At 49.8% G+C, this 16,657-nt stretch overlaps 3 protein-coding genes across 4 annotated transcripts in view; 1 reads left to right on the top strand and 2 right to left on the bottom strand.

Annotated features, from left to right (window-relative positions):
• The window catches only part of Tspear (thrombospondin-type laminin G domain and EAR repeats), a 172,921-nt gene that overhangs the window by 45,872 nt on the left and 110,392 nt on the right, over positions 1-16,657 (top strand). The gene's annotated exons all lie outside the window — the stretch shown is intronic.
• Positions 2,280-2,624, bottom strand: LOC134483783 (keratin-associated protein 12-1-like). Its single transcript, XM_063279605.1, has 2 exons — positions 2,475-2,624; positions 2,280-2,414 (listed from the first exon to the last, which is right to left on the bottom strand). The coding sequence occupies exons 1-2, from the start codon at positions 2,622-2,624 to the stop codon at positions 2,280-2,282; spliced, it is 285 nt and encodes a 94-aa protein (XP_063135675.1).
• Positions 9,419-10,217, bottom strand: Krtap10-2 (keratin associated protein 10-2). Its single transcript, NM_001109593.1, has one exon. The coding sequence runs from the start codon at positions 10,215-10,217 to the stop codon at positions 9,462-9,464; it is 756 nt and encodes a 251-aa protein (NP_001103063.1). The 3' UTR covers positions 9,419-9,461.

Here is a 16,657-nt window from a genome sequence, read left to right as displayed (position 1 = left end):
TGTTCTTAACTTCCATGGAGCCCTTTCTGTAGCTCCTTCACATGGCTCCATTTCTCTCTTTGTAGCATCCTTGGCCTGAAGCTGTTTCTGATGGTGTGTGTTGGCTGGCATTGCTGTATCAGACTCTATCATTTCATTTTTGAAAGGCACCTTCAGCGTCACAAGCTCCTCCTTCAGCAGTTGGAGCATGTATTTCTCATCCTATGTCTGATATGATCCTTTGTTTCTGTGTTCGTAGCATGTGGTTTAATCTTGTGTGTCCACGGTTTCCTCATCACTTTTGGTTTTTGACAGTCACATATGGAACAAGGTGTATCTAGCTGTGTTTTGTTTTGGTTTGTTTGTTTTGGTTTGAGGAGGATGCAGCCTATTTTGGGATGTCATGACTTGCTATCCTCTAAAGATGACATAGCAGTTGCCATCTTGGGACCAGAGCAGCTATAATGACCTGTATGAGACCTTTGCAAGATGGGGACAGTGGAGAACTCACAGGATGGTGCATGAGACTTCCCTCCTCTCTGAGGCTGCATAAGCAGTTAACTATTGCTAAGAGGAAGACTCTTCTGTAGTGTAGCTGCCCATCAGTTGCTCATACTCCTGTAGGTAACCTCAGAAAACTCACTGCCTCACCAAGTTGGCCTGCTCATCAGGATTCTGCCTAAGGACAGGTAGATACATCTTCCAAAAGTCCCACCAAAGTCTCTGTGTTTTATGTATTTTTATTTTTGTGGAACCTTTCTTAGACGTTACTTCTCTGTTTCTTCTGTCCAGTTCCTTGTCTCCTCTTTGCTCCTCTTCTCTTCTCCCTCTCCTGTCCCCCTTCTGTCCCTTTATTCTCCTCCCCTCCTGTGCCCCTTCCTCCTCTCCACCATGTCCTCTCCTCTTCTCCCTCTCTCCTTTCCCTTCCTCCTCTCCCCTCACCTCCTTTTCCACTCTGCTTGTTATCAGTGTCATTAAAGGTCAAAGTCCAAGCCCAGTAATTCAGATGTGGTTGCCCATCTTCATGAGTCCATGAAACAAGCAAGTAATAATAAAAATCAGAAAAAGGAGATTGACTCAAGGCAGCCACACTGGAAAGAAGGACAGAGAGATCCAGTGACTGCTCCCTCCCCCCAAGTCCATCTTCCAGGTCTTGTCATGAGAGTAAGGTTGAGATAGAAGACAAGAGCTATACATAATTAAGCAGTCCTGATCAAAGTGTGGTCCTGCCTAGAGTGGTAGACTATCATTATCTCGGCTTCAGCCTGTCTTAGAAGATGGCGTGATAGGTTATTTGTATGAGCTCCCTTCTTAGGAGACAAGTTCCCATCTGTCTGGCCCCAGGGTTTAGCCATTCATTTTCTAGCAAGAGACTCCCAGGGAATTCCAGTTTCCTTGAGCATCTTGTTTCCACAGGCCAGATAACTAGAGTGAGACATGAGCGTCTCTTAGAATGTTCTTGCTCCTTCTGGGCATGCTAATTATACACTTCCATCCACAAATGATGATCCAGCTTCCCAGAGTTTCCCTTGATGGTTTGTCTTTGTCTCCGCCTGCCCTGACTATGTTTCTCTTTGTATTTACATTTTGACTACTTCTATCTGACCGGTCTTCCCATCCAGTGACCCCACCTTTGGCTACATCAAATGTATCCTTGAAGTTAGGAAGGAGCTCATCTTTCATTCTGTATCTTGGCTTTGATTGTATTCATTTGACTCTTAGTTTCAAGTCCTCATCTGTTCACACAGAAGTAACATTTTAACACACGAATGACAGATATTTTAGAGTTACACACCCATATCATGTTTGAATTTGATTTTTGGTTTGTTCTGTTTTTTGACAATGGATTGGGATGGTTGGGTTTTCCTTGCTTTCTTTTGGATGCCCCACACTCTGACTGGATTGAACTGCAGTGAAAATAACATAAGGAACCTCATCTCCCTCAGCAGCTTTTGTCAGTTCTCCCTGTGTGGGTGACTGTTACAATGTTTAACTTCATTGTGCCAAGGCTGCATAGTGAGAACTTGTCTCAGTCTACACCTTGAAAAATACATGTGGATAAAAGAGAGCACAAACTTTATGGAAAGCAATTTATTTGGCTGAAAGGACACAGAGAGATAATAGCAGTCAGGACATCCCTGGGGTTTGGACAGAGGCAGGGAGAAACTGGATTATTCTTTTCACTGGCTCTCCACTGTTCCAGAGTGGGTTGAACATGCTTCCTACCTGCCTCACAGAGGACAGGTGTTGGCAGAGGACAGATATGTCTCATCTGGCAGCAGCTGGTTTGGAGACACTTGTCAGCAGCAGGAGGGGGTGCTACAGGTGACAGGCCTGCAGACCAGGGAGGGGCAGGAGGGCTGGCAGCATCCGGAGGACTGGCAGGAGGAGGTCACACAGACTGGCCGGCAGCTCACAGGCACACACACAGAGGACTGGCAGGAGGGGGCCATGCACACAGTGGGTCTGCAGCTTACAGGTACACAACAGGTTACCTGGCATCTCACAGGAACACATATGGCAGGCCTGCAGCTCAAGGGTACACAGGCTGGCTGGCAGGGACTGGACACACAGCAGGCTGGCTGACAGGGGCTGGACACACAGCAGGCTGGCTGGCAACCTGAAGAGCAACTGGTGTGGCACATGATGGCAGATACTGACTGGTCAAGAGGAGGGTAGGAATGTCTGGCACTCCTTTCTGGTGTGACTTTTATACCCAGCCCTGTGTTCCAACTACCCAGAATGCAGCTGGTCTTCCCTGTGGTGTTTCCATCACTTGCTCCTCAGTGACTTGTTATTCTGGGATGCGTCTTCCTGAGTTATGTTCTCCATAAACAACTTTAGCTTGAGGCCAACTTAACATAAACAGGATATACTGGTTTAACTTACATGTACTCTGCTGTTTCTCAGGCCATCATTGAGCCCCTAGGGACACTGACTGGATTGAGTGTAGGATTATGTTCTTTCTCATCTCATTCTACCAATGAAGGCCTTGAGGTGATACTGTATTTCATCATTATTATTTATTTTGACTCTCCATTGTAAAGTGTGAAACTTTAACACAGAGACTGGGAAACTAGGAGCTATGGCCTAAGTTCCTTATACTTTCTATCTTTGTAAAGAAAGGCAACAACATGTCTGCATGCATCTGTGTTGCCAGCTGTTGAGTCCAAAACATTTGCCATCACACCTTAACATAAAATTAGCTAGTTGCTATTGTTTCTCTTCTGTTGTGATAAATCACTTGACAAGCACAATTTAAAGGAGGAAGGATTTTATTTTGGCTTATAGTTCAAGGTACAATTCACCATGGTGGGGAAGTCAAGTGAACAGGAACTTGAAGCAGCCAGTCTGAGAAAGCAGAGAGGATGAATGCTGTTGCCACCCAGCTACTTTCTCTACTTAATATTGCCTAGGGAATGGCACCTCCTACTGTGGACTGCTCTTCCCTCCTTAACTAATGTAATTGAGACAGCCCTTTGCAGGCATGCCCAGAGGATTCTAGTTTTTGTCTACTGACTATACTAACCACGACAGTAACAATGTATAACAGAATAACAAGTCTATTGTGTCGTGACTGATTCAGGGAGTCATATGTTCCTTCAGTAAATGCAACTGTGTGGTTGCAAAAAGCCCAGAAAGCTTTACAACAGTAAATGAGTGACCTCCTACCCTGGTTCCTTGTACTGTATCCCCACAACTGTTGCCAACCCCAGGGCTGTAGAAGCAGTTACTGCCTCCTAGGCCCTGAGTTACACAAGCTTATATATGCCATATGCTCCCTTCCTTCAAGGCCTTCTGTATGCCTAGCCCCTATGTGCTGGCTGATCTTATGTCAACTTGATACACAGACTAGAGCCATCTGAAAGGAAGGAACCTCAATTGAGAAGATGATGTCATAAGATTCAGCTGTAGGGTATTTTCTTAATTAGTGATTGATGGGGAAAGGCCTAGCCCATTGTGGGTGGTTTCATCCTTGGGCTGGTGGTCCTGAATTCTATACAAATTCAGGCTAAGCAAGCCAGGGGAAGCAAGCCAGTAGGCAGTATCCCTCCATAGCCTCTGCATCAGCTCCTGCCTCTGGTATCTTGCCCTGTGTGAGTTCCTGTCCTGACTTCTTTCGATGATGAGCAGTAATATAGAAGTCTAAGCCAAGTAAACGCTTTCCTCTCCAACTTGCTTTTTGGTCATGGTGGTTTCCTCAATAGAAGCCCTAACTAAGACACCATCAGGCAGCCTGTTGTACGCCTGCGAGATGCAGGCCCACTGTGTGTTCCTGTAGCCTGCCATACCTCAGGTGCCACCAGCACTCCTGCCCATTCTGTTCTGTAGACTCCTCCCTGCAGCTCTTTAGCCTGCGACCTCTGTAGCCATCCTGGCTAAGAGATGGGAACAGCTGCATGATTGCTTTCCCACCAGGCTGTCCCTTATGGCTCCGCGGAGACCTCCCAAACCTGAGGGCACTGCCTGCCTTCTTTATAACAAAGCTCCTAGGCTACTAGAGCAGCAATGAGGTAGATACCTGGCTCCACATCCTTCAGCCCTTGACCGCTAGCAGCAAATACTGGTAGGAGGCATTCTGTGTCTATGTACTGCTTCACTTCAGTCCTCCACACTGCTCAGGACTGTCGCTGGGAACCTTAAAGCTTCTCCCAGGCCAGCAGCAGGGTGATCACCATGAGGGTCACGTCTCTCTGAGGTTCGGCCTCACACTGGGCTGTTGTATCCCAGTGGCTCTCATTCCTGTTGCTGCTTTGGGGAAGTGTAGAGATGGCTAGGGCTTAGGAGGGGGAGGCATTTGTTAGCATCTCGCATCCCTGAAGGTAACTATTGATCTCTGCTTAGCAACAAGCTGGAATCCTAAAATGCCTTCAGCCCGAGGATTTAACTTGAATCTCCAACACTCCTATTTCTCCTCGTCTTTGTAAAGATGATGGAAAACAGCCTTCATTCAGGACTGAGTGACAGCCCCTGCTCCTAGAACCTATACCCATGCTCTCAGAGGCCAGAGGGACTTCACAGAGGGGGCTGTATCCTATAGTGTGCAAAAGCCCAGTGACACCATAGGTTAGCGTCTGAGGGAGGCAGGAGGGTGGCTGGACACTGACAGACTGGCTCTGCAGAGCAGGGAGAAGTAGGAGTTGAAGCTGAAGAGACCTTAGAACCACTCTCTTTTGGAGCATCCATGTAAGACCTTGCCTATGCCTGGGCTCAGCTAGGGAGATCCTATGCAGGTGTGTGGCCTCCTCAAGCTGTGCTGTTGGAAGTCTACAGTGCTGGAAGCCACCAAGTCCTTGGTCCTTCTGTAGTTTAGAACGGACACATCTACCTTGGCCTGGTGTTCCTGGCCTCCAGTCATAGCTCATCCCGGGGTAGGTAGAAAGATAGGGAAACTGGGAGTGAAATAGGAGCTGAGCTGGCTGTGGTTTCATTTAGAACAGCAGAAAGCCACTGTCTCTTGTTGAGGCTGAAGTCCAGGGTCAAGTATTTGAGCACTGTGTCTTCTGAGGCTGGGCAGGGGTGGGGTTGTAAGGGGAGGGAGCAGCTGCCAGCTCTGATGATGCCGGTGATGGGGAGCAGGCCATTGGCACATTGGGAGCCTGGAAGTTTGGGGAACAAGGAGGTGAATGAACAGGGACAGCACCAGTACAGCTCACCTGTGGCAGATGCTCACTGTCTTAGGATTTTACCTCTGTCAACAGACATCATGACCAAGGCAACTCCTATAAGGACAACATTTTAATTGGGGCTGGCTCACAGCTCCAGAGATTCAGCCCATTATCACCAAGACAGGAGCATGGCAGCATCCAGGCAGAGATGGTACAGGAGGAGCTGAGAGTTCTCTATCTTGTTCTGAAGACAAACAGGCAAAGACTGGCTTCCAGGGAGCTAGGATCAGGGTCTTAAAGCCCACGCCCACAGTGACACACTCCAACAAGGCCACGCCCACTATATCAAGGCCACGCCCATTACATCAAGACCACTCCCACTCCAACAGGGCCACACCTCCAAATAGTGCCACTCCCTGGGCCAAGCATATACTTACCAAAATCACCAAGGGACTTCCATGACAGACTGTGTGTGTTATATTCACATGAATGGGGGGGATGCCCTCCCTGGGGTCCTGCTCATCCAACATCCTCCTGGGAGACCCCTAGCATCTATTGTCATCTCCTTGGAGGAGCTGCTGCCCAGTAGAGCCCAGCAGTGAAACTTTATGTCATTCCCTCACCTTACAGACACCTACCTGACACCCCAGGGACAATCTGCTGGCCATAGAGAATGACTTTGTAAGTGGTGAATGTCCTCAGCCCAGTAGCGATCACAGCAGGCTCACAGCCCCCCCCCCCACCCCCCGTTAATGTTTGGACTGTAGCCTTGTGAATGTCCAACGAAAAGCGGCTCCCTCTTCTCAGTTCTCCTTTCCTCCTTTCATGAGTAAAGACAGAATCAACTTCGTGGAGAAAAGATTTATTTTAGTTCATGGTCGCAAAGGTTTTGGTTCATATCCTTTGGCTCAGCCGATTTGGGACTAGTGGTGGGGACAGTATCATGGTAGAGGACAAAGCCATTTACCTCCAGACAGACAGTAATCCGAGAGAAAGAGAGAGAGGGGTGGGGAGGGACCAGGGATGGCCTGGAAGGTTGTTTTATTTTGTTTTGCTTTATGAGGCAGGGTTTCTCTGTGTAGCCCTGCCTGTGCTAGAGCTCGCTCTGTAAACCAGGCTGGCCTCGAACTCACAGAGATCCGCCTGCCTCTGCCTCCACCATTTCCAGGTAATAGTATGGAAGCTTTAAAGCCACACCCCCTCACCCCAGTGTCCTATTTCTTCCAGCTAGCTCCTCCCCACTGCAGGACCCATCACCTCTCCTATTAGTGCTGTCAGCAGGGGTCTGAGCCATCACCTGGGAGCGATATTTCATATTCATGATTCAAACCATTTCAAATCCCCGCAGCGTCCACATTATTCAAATGCCTCCACGAGGCTAGACTAAGGCAGCATCGATAGCTCCTGGAAACATTAAAAAGGAAGTATGTGTCTCTGATGCCCAATGGCTGGGAGTCAGTATTCCTCTTCCAAAGGGATGAACGAGGGGTTGGCAAGGAAAGTTGGACCAAAGCAAGACTGAAACCCAGTAGAGCAATATGACTCCTGAAGCTCTGTCAGGCATCTAGATCTTGCCATGATGTGAGCTCCAAGGACTTGCGTGTCTCTGCCTCTATGGCCTTGCTGTTTGTAGCCACCATGGCCTGTGGCTGGTTGCTGGCATCTCCTGCTACACGGGGTCCTCCTTGCCCCTCTGACTTTCTGCTCACAGTTTACTCATGACCTTCTTGGGGGATGCCTGGTAGGATCAGGATTTCAGCACATTCTCTGGCCTCCAAGGCTTTCCTCTGAAATCTGAGTGGACGCTTCAGTGACATTGAAACAGTGTAGCTATCTGTGTCTATGCTGACCACTGACCCGGTAGCTCTGGCTAGCCTCAGTGAACTAGACTAGACTCTGAAACAATGTATCTGTTTGTGTCTACGCTGAGGGTTTAGTTCTGACTTGCTTCAAACTTCACCTCCTGAGTGCTGGGATAAAGGCGTGATCACCCAGACTTCTGTATTCCAAAACCCTGCAGAACCAAGGCTGCTATCAGCTGAAGTAGCTGCCTGGCTCCTGGGATCACAGTTCCGTGGCTGGGCAGAAGCATCTTGGAAATTACTTCACTGGATAGCTCTATCTGGACGTAGGACTCCAAGTTCTTATAGAAAAGTCTTCCATAGAACTTAAACTGGGGTTGCTTTCAAAGGTACCCCATTTCCCCCAGCTAGGTCCCATCTCCTAAATGGGGTACCCCAGCTAGGCCCCATTTACAGTCTCCCCAAATGTCCTGCCACTGTGGGGAGAGCATATTCTACAGGAGCCATTGGGGGATGGGCCCCACCTTGGGATGCTTTCTCTTCTTTTGTACTCAATCCTTTTAAAGAGACCCTGTGATTGGGGTTGGGGATTTAGCTCAGTGGTAGAGCGCTTGCCTAGCAAGCACAAGGCCCTGGGTTCGGTCCCCAGCTCCGAAAAAAAGAAAAAAAGAAAAAAAGAAAAAAGAAAAAAAAGAGACCCTGTGACAATTTGGATCAGGATGTCCCCAAGGTCTGTGTGCTGAAGTCATGGTCCCCAAACTGTGTGTCACTGGGAGCTGGTCCAACCTTTAGACATGAAGCTAGCCAATGGACACTGCCTCCTTCCTCCCTCACTTGCTGTACAGTCTCGTGTGCCTTGCCACACACCCTGAAGCAATGGCAGATCACAGTGACAGATCATAGAAGAAACCGGGAGCTCAAGCCAAACGTTCCTCTCACTACACCCTTTCTCTCAGGTGCTTTGACATGCACCAGAAAGCTGAGCAGTGCGGCTGAGGGACCTTCGTCCCTGTCCCCAAGGGATGGCCATTCTGTTCAGAATACTTGAATAACCCCGTGGCAGATGCAGGGCATGAATAATCCCAGCAAGGGGGAGCAGTGCAACTTCAAATGTGTCCCTGCTGTGTTCAGAGATCCTCTGCTCGGGTCCCTCCTTGACTCTCCTCCTGGGATAGGATGGACCTTGTCAGTCCCATGGAGGTCTCTCTTCTCCCGTCTGTCCCTGTGTCCTGCTCTGCTGTCTTCTGGCTCCACCTCATTCAGTCAGACTCAGCTGAGGGCTGAGGAGAACATCAGCTTTCCAGGCTGGTCTAATGGCGCTCACCTGACTCCCTAGTATTGGTGGTCCACTGGTGACCCAGTCTTGTCCTCTGCATCACCTTGGGGGTTCTGTTGACAATATGTCTTTTCTCCTTGTTCCTCCTCAGTCAGGCTTTAAACACTTGGGACCGTCACAGTATGGGGCTAATCTTCATATTCTGGTGATCTGAAGCAAGCTGGGTGGAAACCTCTTTTATGACCTCCTAACCTGGGAGCCCCTACGCCTCCCCAACCCCCATCCCCTCTCCAGCTTTTGTTCTCAGGATTCATGCTGACTCAGGCAGACATGACTTTGTCACCTTTGTCCCAGTGCCCTGACTTGGCATCAGGGAAATCTTTCTGTGTCTGGCTTTACTGGGCAAGGCACCTTGGGCCATGGTGAACAGGGTGTGAAGACCCAGAAGGCTCCAGAAAATGCACACAGCTCACAGTTCCTGACATGAACACTTTATTGAACACAGCAGTGGACCTGTCACATCTGGTGTGGATGCATGGTCATGAGAAGGGGCTGCTCTCTGTGTCACAGAGGAATTTGTAGGGCAAGGGGCTGGGTGGCACCTTCAAGCCCTATCAGGAAGCAGCTGTGTAGCCCCCAATTCATAGTGAGACAACTCTGGTGGCCCCGGGTTATCTTCCAGGGGCTCCTGAGAGTGGAGATTGGCTTAGGAACACAAAGATGTAGCCTGCAAAGGCTGAGAGATCAGCCAGTCAGCAGCTTCTGCCTGAGGAGGACTTCTGCCTGAGGAGAGGCTCAGCAGGCCTGTCTGGAGCAGGCAGGGCGGCACAGCAGGGACACACAGGAGGCTGGGCGACAGCAGCTGGGCTGGCAAGAGGAGGCACAGCAGGAGGAGGTGGGCACACAGCAGGCAGGTCTGCACACAGGGCTGCACAGCAGGGACAGGCTGGAGCAGGGCTTGCAGCACACAGGCTTGCAGCACACAGGAGCACAGCAGGAGGGCTGGCAGCAGGAGGAGGAGGAGGCAGAGCAGATGGGTGTGCAGCACACAGGCCTGCAGCAGACAGGCACACAGCAGGAGGGCTGGCAGCAGGAGGACTGGCAGCTAGACTGCTGGCAGCAGGATTCAGAGCAGATGGGTGTGCAGCAGACAGGCTTGCAGCAAAGGGTCACACCACAGGGCTGCTGGCAGGGGGAGCAGGTACAGCAAGCTGGCTGGCAGCTAGACTGCTGGCAGCATGAGGGTGTGCAGGAGGAAGACTGGCAGCAGGGGCTGGACACACAGCTCACTGGGGTGCAGATGAGAGTCAGGCAGGGGGCACAGCAGCTGGCCTGGCAACAGCTGGGGACACAGCAACTGGGGGCACAGCAAGGAACACAGCAGCTAGGCTGGCAGCAGCTGGGGGCACAGCCACAGGGCTCACAGCAGCTCTCTGGGCAGTCGTCCACTTGCCAGGAGGAGTCAGTGCAAGAGTCACAGGAACCGGGCAGGCAGACCCGGCTGTCATAGCTCAAGTCACTGGAGCAAATGGACAAGGTAGAGGCAGCCATGGCAGGCAGGTCTGGTAGAAGCTGTGAGTGTGTGAGTCTGTGTGAGAGAGTGAGTGTGTGTGTGTGTGTGCGTGAGCGGCTGGCTGTTAGCTTTTATACCTCCCTGAGCTTGTGTTGTCCTGGTGAGAAACTTCTCAGGTTTTCCTTCCTGTTTGCTGGAGCCCCTCCCCCCCTTATTAGTACTGTGTGCATGTCTAACCTGTGGTTGTTTTTGTTTTGACTGTGCTGAATGCCTGGAAAATATTTAAGGCCACTTCCCCCATGAAGTTTTAGAGGTGAGAAGGGCTTCATAGCAAAGGGTATTTGTTATCCTGTGTTTGAGTGACATGGGACCTATTATTGTTAATTATTATTATTGTTTTAAACATTTTTAAAACAAGCAGGATGAAAAACACATGCCTTTCATAGTGCAACTCATTTAGAGGAGTACAGACAGGTACTCTGTCCCTCTTTTAATGCTAGCAAGACGCAAGTTTTACACAGCACAATTTACACAGAGACTTGCTAACAGGAGGCTGTGTGTGCTCCCTGCACCACCTGTGCTTTGTGAGGGCGACTATGCTCAGGTAGGGTTTGGCATCTTCTTCTATGGTGCCTGATCCTCCTGAGGTACTCAGACTCTAAGCATTTTCTATTTTCATTTTTCTGTTGTTCCAAGTCCAGAGACTCCAAACCTGCAGTGGTCACAATTCAGAGGCCTGCTCTTCATGATAGGATAGTTTAGCTGGGTATAAAATTCTGGGTTGGGAGCCAGGCAGTGGTGGTGGTGGTTCATACCTTTAATCCCAGCACTGGGGAGGCAGAGGCACGCAGATCTCTGAGTTTGAGGCCATTCTGGTCTACAGAACAGGTTCTAGGACAGACAGGGCTACATAAAGAAAAACCCTGTCTCAGAAAACAAACAAGCAAGCAAAAATTCTGGGTTTGAACCAGTGTCCCTCAAGACACAGGTGACAATACTTATTCTGGTGCCCATGCTACTGAGCAGAAACAAGTGGAATCTGTCCACAGTTCTCCTGCCTTTCAACCTCTGTCTGTTGTTTCCTTCCCGAATGCTGGGATTGTTCTAGAATGCCTGTGTCTGGGCTATGTGTTGCCTTTTGGTTTATCAATACTTTCAGTATGACCTTTCCTCTCAGGATTTTCTTAAAACACAATTCTCCTTCCATAGCTTTTCCTTCCAAGACTTCTTGTGTAAGCCTTCTGTGTGTCTTGATCTCCCGTTTTTCTCTCTTTTGTTCTTCATACTTTTCCTTGTGAGCTTGTCCTGGTTTAATTTTCAGGCACATTCTGCCACCAGAGAGTCATTTTAACTCTCTATGGAATTAAGATCCTGTGGACACACCAGGTAGACTCACCCCTCCTAGTATGGCCTCAATGAGACATGTCTGCCATCTCCTGTGTGGGTCAGTCTCTGAAGCTACCATGACAGATCTGTGTGTCCCATAGCTATGCAGAGAGGGCTGGCTTCTCTTCCGTGGTGTGGCTGTGTATTCTCTCAGGTTGTTGGTTGCAACTTTTTATTTCCTTTTTTTTTTTCTTTTTGAGACAGTAGCTCTTATAGTCCAGGCTGGCCTCACTATGTAGCCAAGGTTTGCCCTGAACTCTTGATCTTCTTGCTTCCTCACCCCAGAAGTGTGTCACCATCTTGGGCTTATGACTGGATTGCTCTTCTGGTGAACACATCTGTTTCTAGAACCTTGTACTCCTTCTGTGATCAGCCCCACCCCTCCAATTCCCAATGAACGTCACAATGGTTTCTTCAGTTCCCAGCATCGTAATGGTTTCTTCATCTCTGGTCTCACGAATCTTTTCAGCTTTTCATTTTAGTCTGAGTCTCCTGTCCATTCCCAGGAATCCATCCTCCCTGTCTCCTAATGCTGGATCCTGCCTTCCTTACCCTGATTTCCAGCTTTCCTGATCTGCCTCTTATCTCCCCTGCATTCCACAACATTTCCACTTCAGCCACATCACATGCTACACCTAGGCTGGCACCCCCACCTGCGGGTTCCTGCTTTGGTTTCTAAGAACTCTGGGTGTCTTCCTTGTCCCCCCTACCTTCCCTCTCCCTCCCTCCCTCCCTGTCCTTATTCTTTAGGCCAGATACATCCTGTTCTTAGTTCACAACCTCCCACATCTACCGATCTTACTTTCCCAGAAGCTGGAAAACTGCAAAATGTAAAGTTGCGGAAGTAAATGATGCCAACTGTTGAGGTTTGGTCTGTTGCTATGTGTCATGGTGATTATATCAGCTGCCCCCAAGATCTGGTTGCCTCAGAGACGAGAAGAGCCTCAGGTATACCAAGTGACGCCGTGTGACCTTGCTCCTTAATGTAAAACTAGAAAAGGATGCTGACAGCCTATAGCTGGTCGGAAGAAGGATGAATGGAGCTTCAGTTCTTGGGTTTGAGGTCTGAGGCAGGAACATGGGAAGGGAGGGAGAAGGTGGAGACAGGAGAATATGCCATGGGGTAGGTGAGTCATGAAAACCTGGCTGTGTGGGCTGGCCGATTGCAGTAAGAGAGGCGCAGGCACGACATGATAAACTGTATCTCAGGGTTATTGATAGGGAAGTAGGCAAAAATAGCATAGAGGATAGATATCTGTCCAGCTCTATTTCTTTAAATATTTATTGTGGATATAAGTTTTATGTCTTTTGTCTGCAAACTGAATGACCTAAGGTGGAGTAGAAACCGCCAATTTGAAATTAAATATTTACCACAGCAACAGACTTTAAAAATTATTTTTATTATGGCAAACTGTTGTAAACTATTCCTGTTGGAACATGGTCCGTCTTCTGAGGCTAGCTTCCTTGGAGGTGCCTGGGGGCTGGAGGGACCCTCAGGCTTGTGCTTAACCTTCCTCAAGTCTTCAGAGACTCATGGGTGTCTTGAGGCGCTGTCCCGGCTCCTGTATTTCCCTGGGCTGTGTGTTGTCATCTGCCCACTTATGCATCTTTGTCTAAGTCCTTCTCTGACTGCCAGATTTGTGGCAAGGGTCCCAGTCACTTGGCCACATTGCTGAAGCAGCCCCAGCACAGGAGACTCTGCGGGAGGTGGCTTGTCTGTCCCTTGCCAGGTTAGAGGCGTCATCCATCTTGAGCACCTGTGGCAGGTCAGTGGTTCCTTTTTAGCATCAGCACAGTCATCTGAAGGTCTCTGGTACCCAGAGCCATCCTCTGAGCCCTGACCTGTCTACATCAGGTTCAATATGAGAGTTTACCTTCAACATTAAGGGTATACGGCCATGGCTCTCAGACAGTGAGTGTCCTGCTTAAGGTAAAGGGATGGGGCTGTCAGCCACAGGGGCTCAATGATGACCCGAGGCTTCTACTAGGTGGTTTTTCTGAGAGAAATGCTTGGTGTACCATGGAGTCACTGCTAAAGAGTATGACCGAAGGTATCAGATCATTCCCACAACACCTGGCTGTTGTCAGTGTGTGCCTTAGCTCACTCCGGGCTCCTTGCCCTAGAGTGGTCCTTCCATCCTCCCCTGGACCATCCCAGACACCACTGTCCTGGTGTGTCACCTCTGTCTCCGTCCCACAGAAAGGAGCGACACCACAACGTTTTTCTCAAAGCAGTTTATTCAGGAACCTTTCTTTCTGCATGCAAGCAGCAATCTCTCCTTTCTTTCCTTCCTCCCTCCCCAGCCCCCGAGCACACTCCCTTATATCCTCCCTCAACTCCACCCTCCTCAGTCCAGACTGTGTAATCTCGGCTCATAGGTCCACATCACATGGCTTGATCTTGCGTCATGGTGCGCCTGCCCAGCTCTCACAATGGACGTGGCTAGTTTCAGGTGTGTGAGGAAGTCAGGTGCTAGTCATGAGACTTAGCTGCCAGGGCTTAGATGCCGGGCGCCATCTTGGGACTGCCGCCACACCTGCTCCCTACATGCTTTGTGACTGTATAGCTCAGAATGGCTCCCTACACTGTGTGTGGTGATTTTGAATATGCTTGGCCCAGGAGGTGGTACTATTAGGAGATGTGGCCTTGCTAGAGGAAGTGTGTCACTCTGAGGGTGGGCTTTGGAGACCCTCCTCCTAGCCATGCATGAGTCAGTCTTCTCCTAGCAGCCTTCAGATGTGCATGTAGAACTCTCAGCTCCTCCTGCCCCATGCCTGCCTGGATGCTGCCATGCTCCCGCCTTGATGATAATGGACTGAACCTCTGAACCTGTAAGCCAGCCCCAATTAAATGTTGTCCTTTATAAGAGTTGCCTTGGTCAAGGTGTCTCTTCACAGCAGTAAAACCCTAACTAAGACACATGGTTTAGGTACAGAATGGCCCCCAGAAGCTCATGTGTTGAGTGCCTGATATCCAGTTGATGGTTGGGAAGTGGACAGATGGGGAGGTGGATGAAACATTAGGTCACTGGCCTTACTGGAGGAAGTAGGCCACTGGGGACAGGCCTTTTGAGCTTCTTCCTGCCCTTCCTTTCTGCCATGAAGGGAACAGCCTCCACTCCATGTTCCGGTTGTGTGGCTTTCTGTCTTGTCATGGCTCAGAACGACTGGGGTAAGAGCTGGACCCTTTGGAACCATGAGTCAAGAAGACTTACCCTCTACCCCCTGATCCTACCCACCATCCTTAGGTCTGTATGCTGATATTTGTCACAGTGTTCATTGAGCAGTCTGACTGGCCTGTATACCTGTTGTCCATTCCCAGAAGTACCTGTTCTGTGTTTTCCACACATGACCTCATCTCATCTCATCGAGCATGACGTTTCCAAGGTGAATCCACCTGGTTGCCTCCTCTACAGCTGTGCAATGTCCCCTGTGTGGACAGCTCACACACATCTATCCACTCTCCTGTTGTAGACATTTGAGTAATTTCATACAGTCTCTTAGTGTGGACCTGAGTGGATGGATGGATGTTCTGATTTTTCCCAGGATGAAGCCTGGGGCTGGCCTGTGATTTAATCCAGGGTCACCCTGTGATTAAAAGCTTTGGAACTATCTTCTGATGTGGCCACGCCAGGAAAGAGGCTCATAGGGGACAGAAAACACACTCCCTGGGTGCTGGAGGGCCTTCCTCTGGCGTACTGAGGGTTATCAGGCAGGTGAGGCCCTGTGTTTTGGGCATCAGCTTACAGAGGTGAAAGAGGCAGATAGAGGTTCCAGTCAATTCTTCCCTGTCCCCCTTCTGTTCCAACACCATGGTCATCACGGCACCAAAGAGGGCCAGCCATATCTTGGGGGTGACCTCCAGTGATGTTGGGCCTTACCTTATGACCATTCAACAACCACAGCAGTATGTTGTAGCCATCATCATGGCCATTTGGGATCTCTTTTCTATGGGCACATAGATTTGTCCCCAAGAAAGTAGACAAGGCTGTGGCATTTGCTCTCAGGTGCTAGGATGTCTAAGCTATCTTGGGTAGTCTTCTGAGTGGTGGAAGGGAGGTAGCCCCTGAGCGTGAGGACCTGGGACTGCTGGCACAATTGATGTTACCTTGTAGGTCAGTCACTCTTCTTGCTGCTGTAACAAAATACCCGGCAAGAAATCATCTCTTCTAAACAGCAGTTCCCGATTGGCTGGCATTGTCTACACCAGCAATCCTTGGTCTCTCAGGCAGTCCTCAATTAGGTCCTCCTGCAGGAGATGTGTTGTTGATTAAGGGCTTGCTTACAGTTTCAGAGGGTGTGTCCATGGCCATCATGGCGGGGAGCATGGCAACAGGTACATGGGAATGGTTCAGGACCTCCTCCAACATGGACACGCCTCCTAATCCTTCCCAAACAGTTCCACCATCTAGAGACCAAGCATTCAAATATATGAGCTTATATATGAGCCTATGGCTAGTCCTCTGTGGCCAAGGCTAGAGGGGTGGGAGTGGCTATAGCAGTAGAGAAGCAGCCTGTGAGGAATAGAACCCCAGATGAGGACTTGGGGTCAGAAGCTAGACTTTTGGCCTGAGGAGAAAAAACACCATGTATATTGACAATTCGTTTCCATGATCCTGTCAAGATGACATTGTTGACCACCCAACTCTACCCAGCATCCATTCAAGTGGTCCCCCTGCTCTGGCAGGGTAGGATGTTGGATCTGAAATGCCAGGCACCAAGGCTGGACATCAGTTCCACACCGTGTAGGGCAGCTTCTTGTGGAAGGCTCCTTGGCACTAGGGCTGCAGGAAGGGTTGGAATCTAGGAGGGCTGCATTGGCAGGAGGCATCCAAAGGACCTTAGGAGGCTGGCATTCTTGGGGCTTCAGCAGTCTAGATGGAGCTGGAGCCCTGGTTAAGATGTGGACCCTGGGGAGGGGAGGGCTTCAGGGAGAGACAGAGGCAGAATGAGCTTTGCTATAGAGAGCTGGGCCCTGAGGGGAGGCTGGAGATGTCAATTCCTAAGAGGGTGATGTTCAGGTGGACCCCAGCCCTCAGGAGCAGTTGTGGGGCTGGGAAGGAAAGGTTGGCTCAGGGGTCCATGGCTACCC

The sequence above is a fragment of the Rattus norvegicus genome, chromosome 20 (assembly GCF_036323735.1).
Source record: "Rattus norvegicus strain BN/NHsdMcwi chromosome 20, GRCr8, whole genome shotgun sequence".
In the NCBI taxonomy this organism is placed as follows: Eukaryota; Metazoa; Chordata; class Mammalia; order Rodentia; family Muridae; genus Rattus; species Rattus norvegicus.
This window is presented reverse-complemented; position numbering and strand designations above follow the sequence as displayed.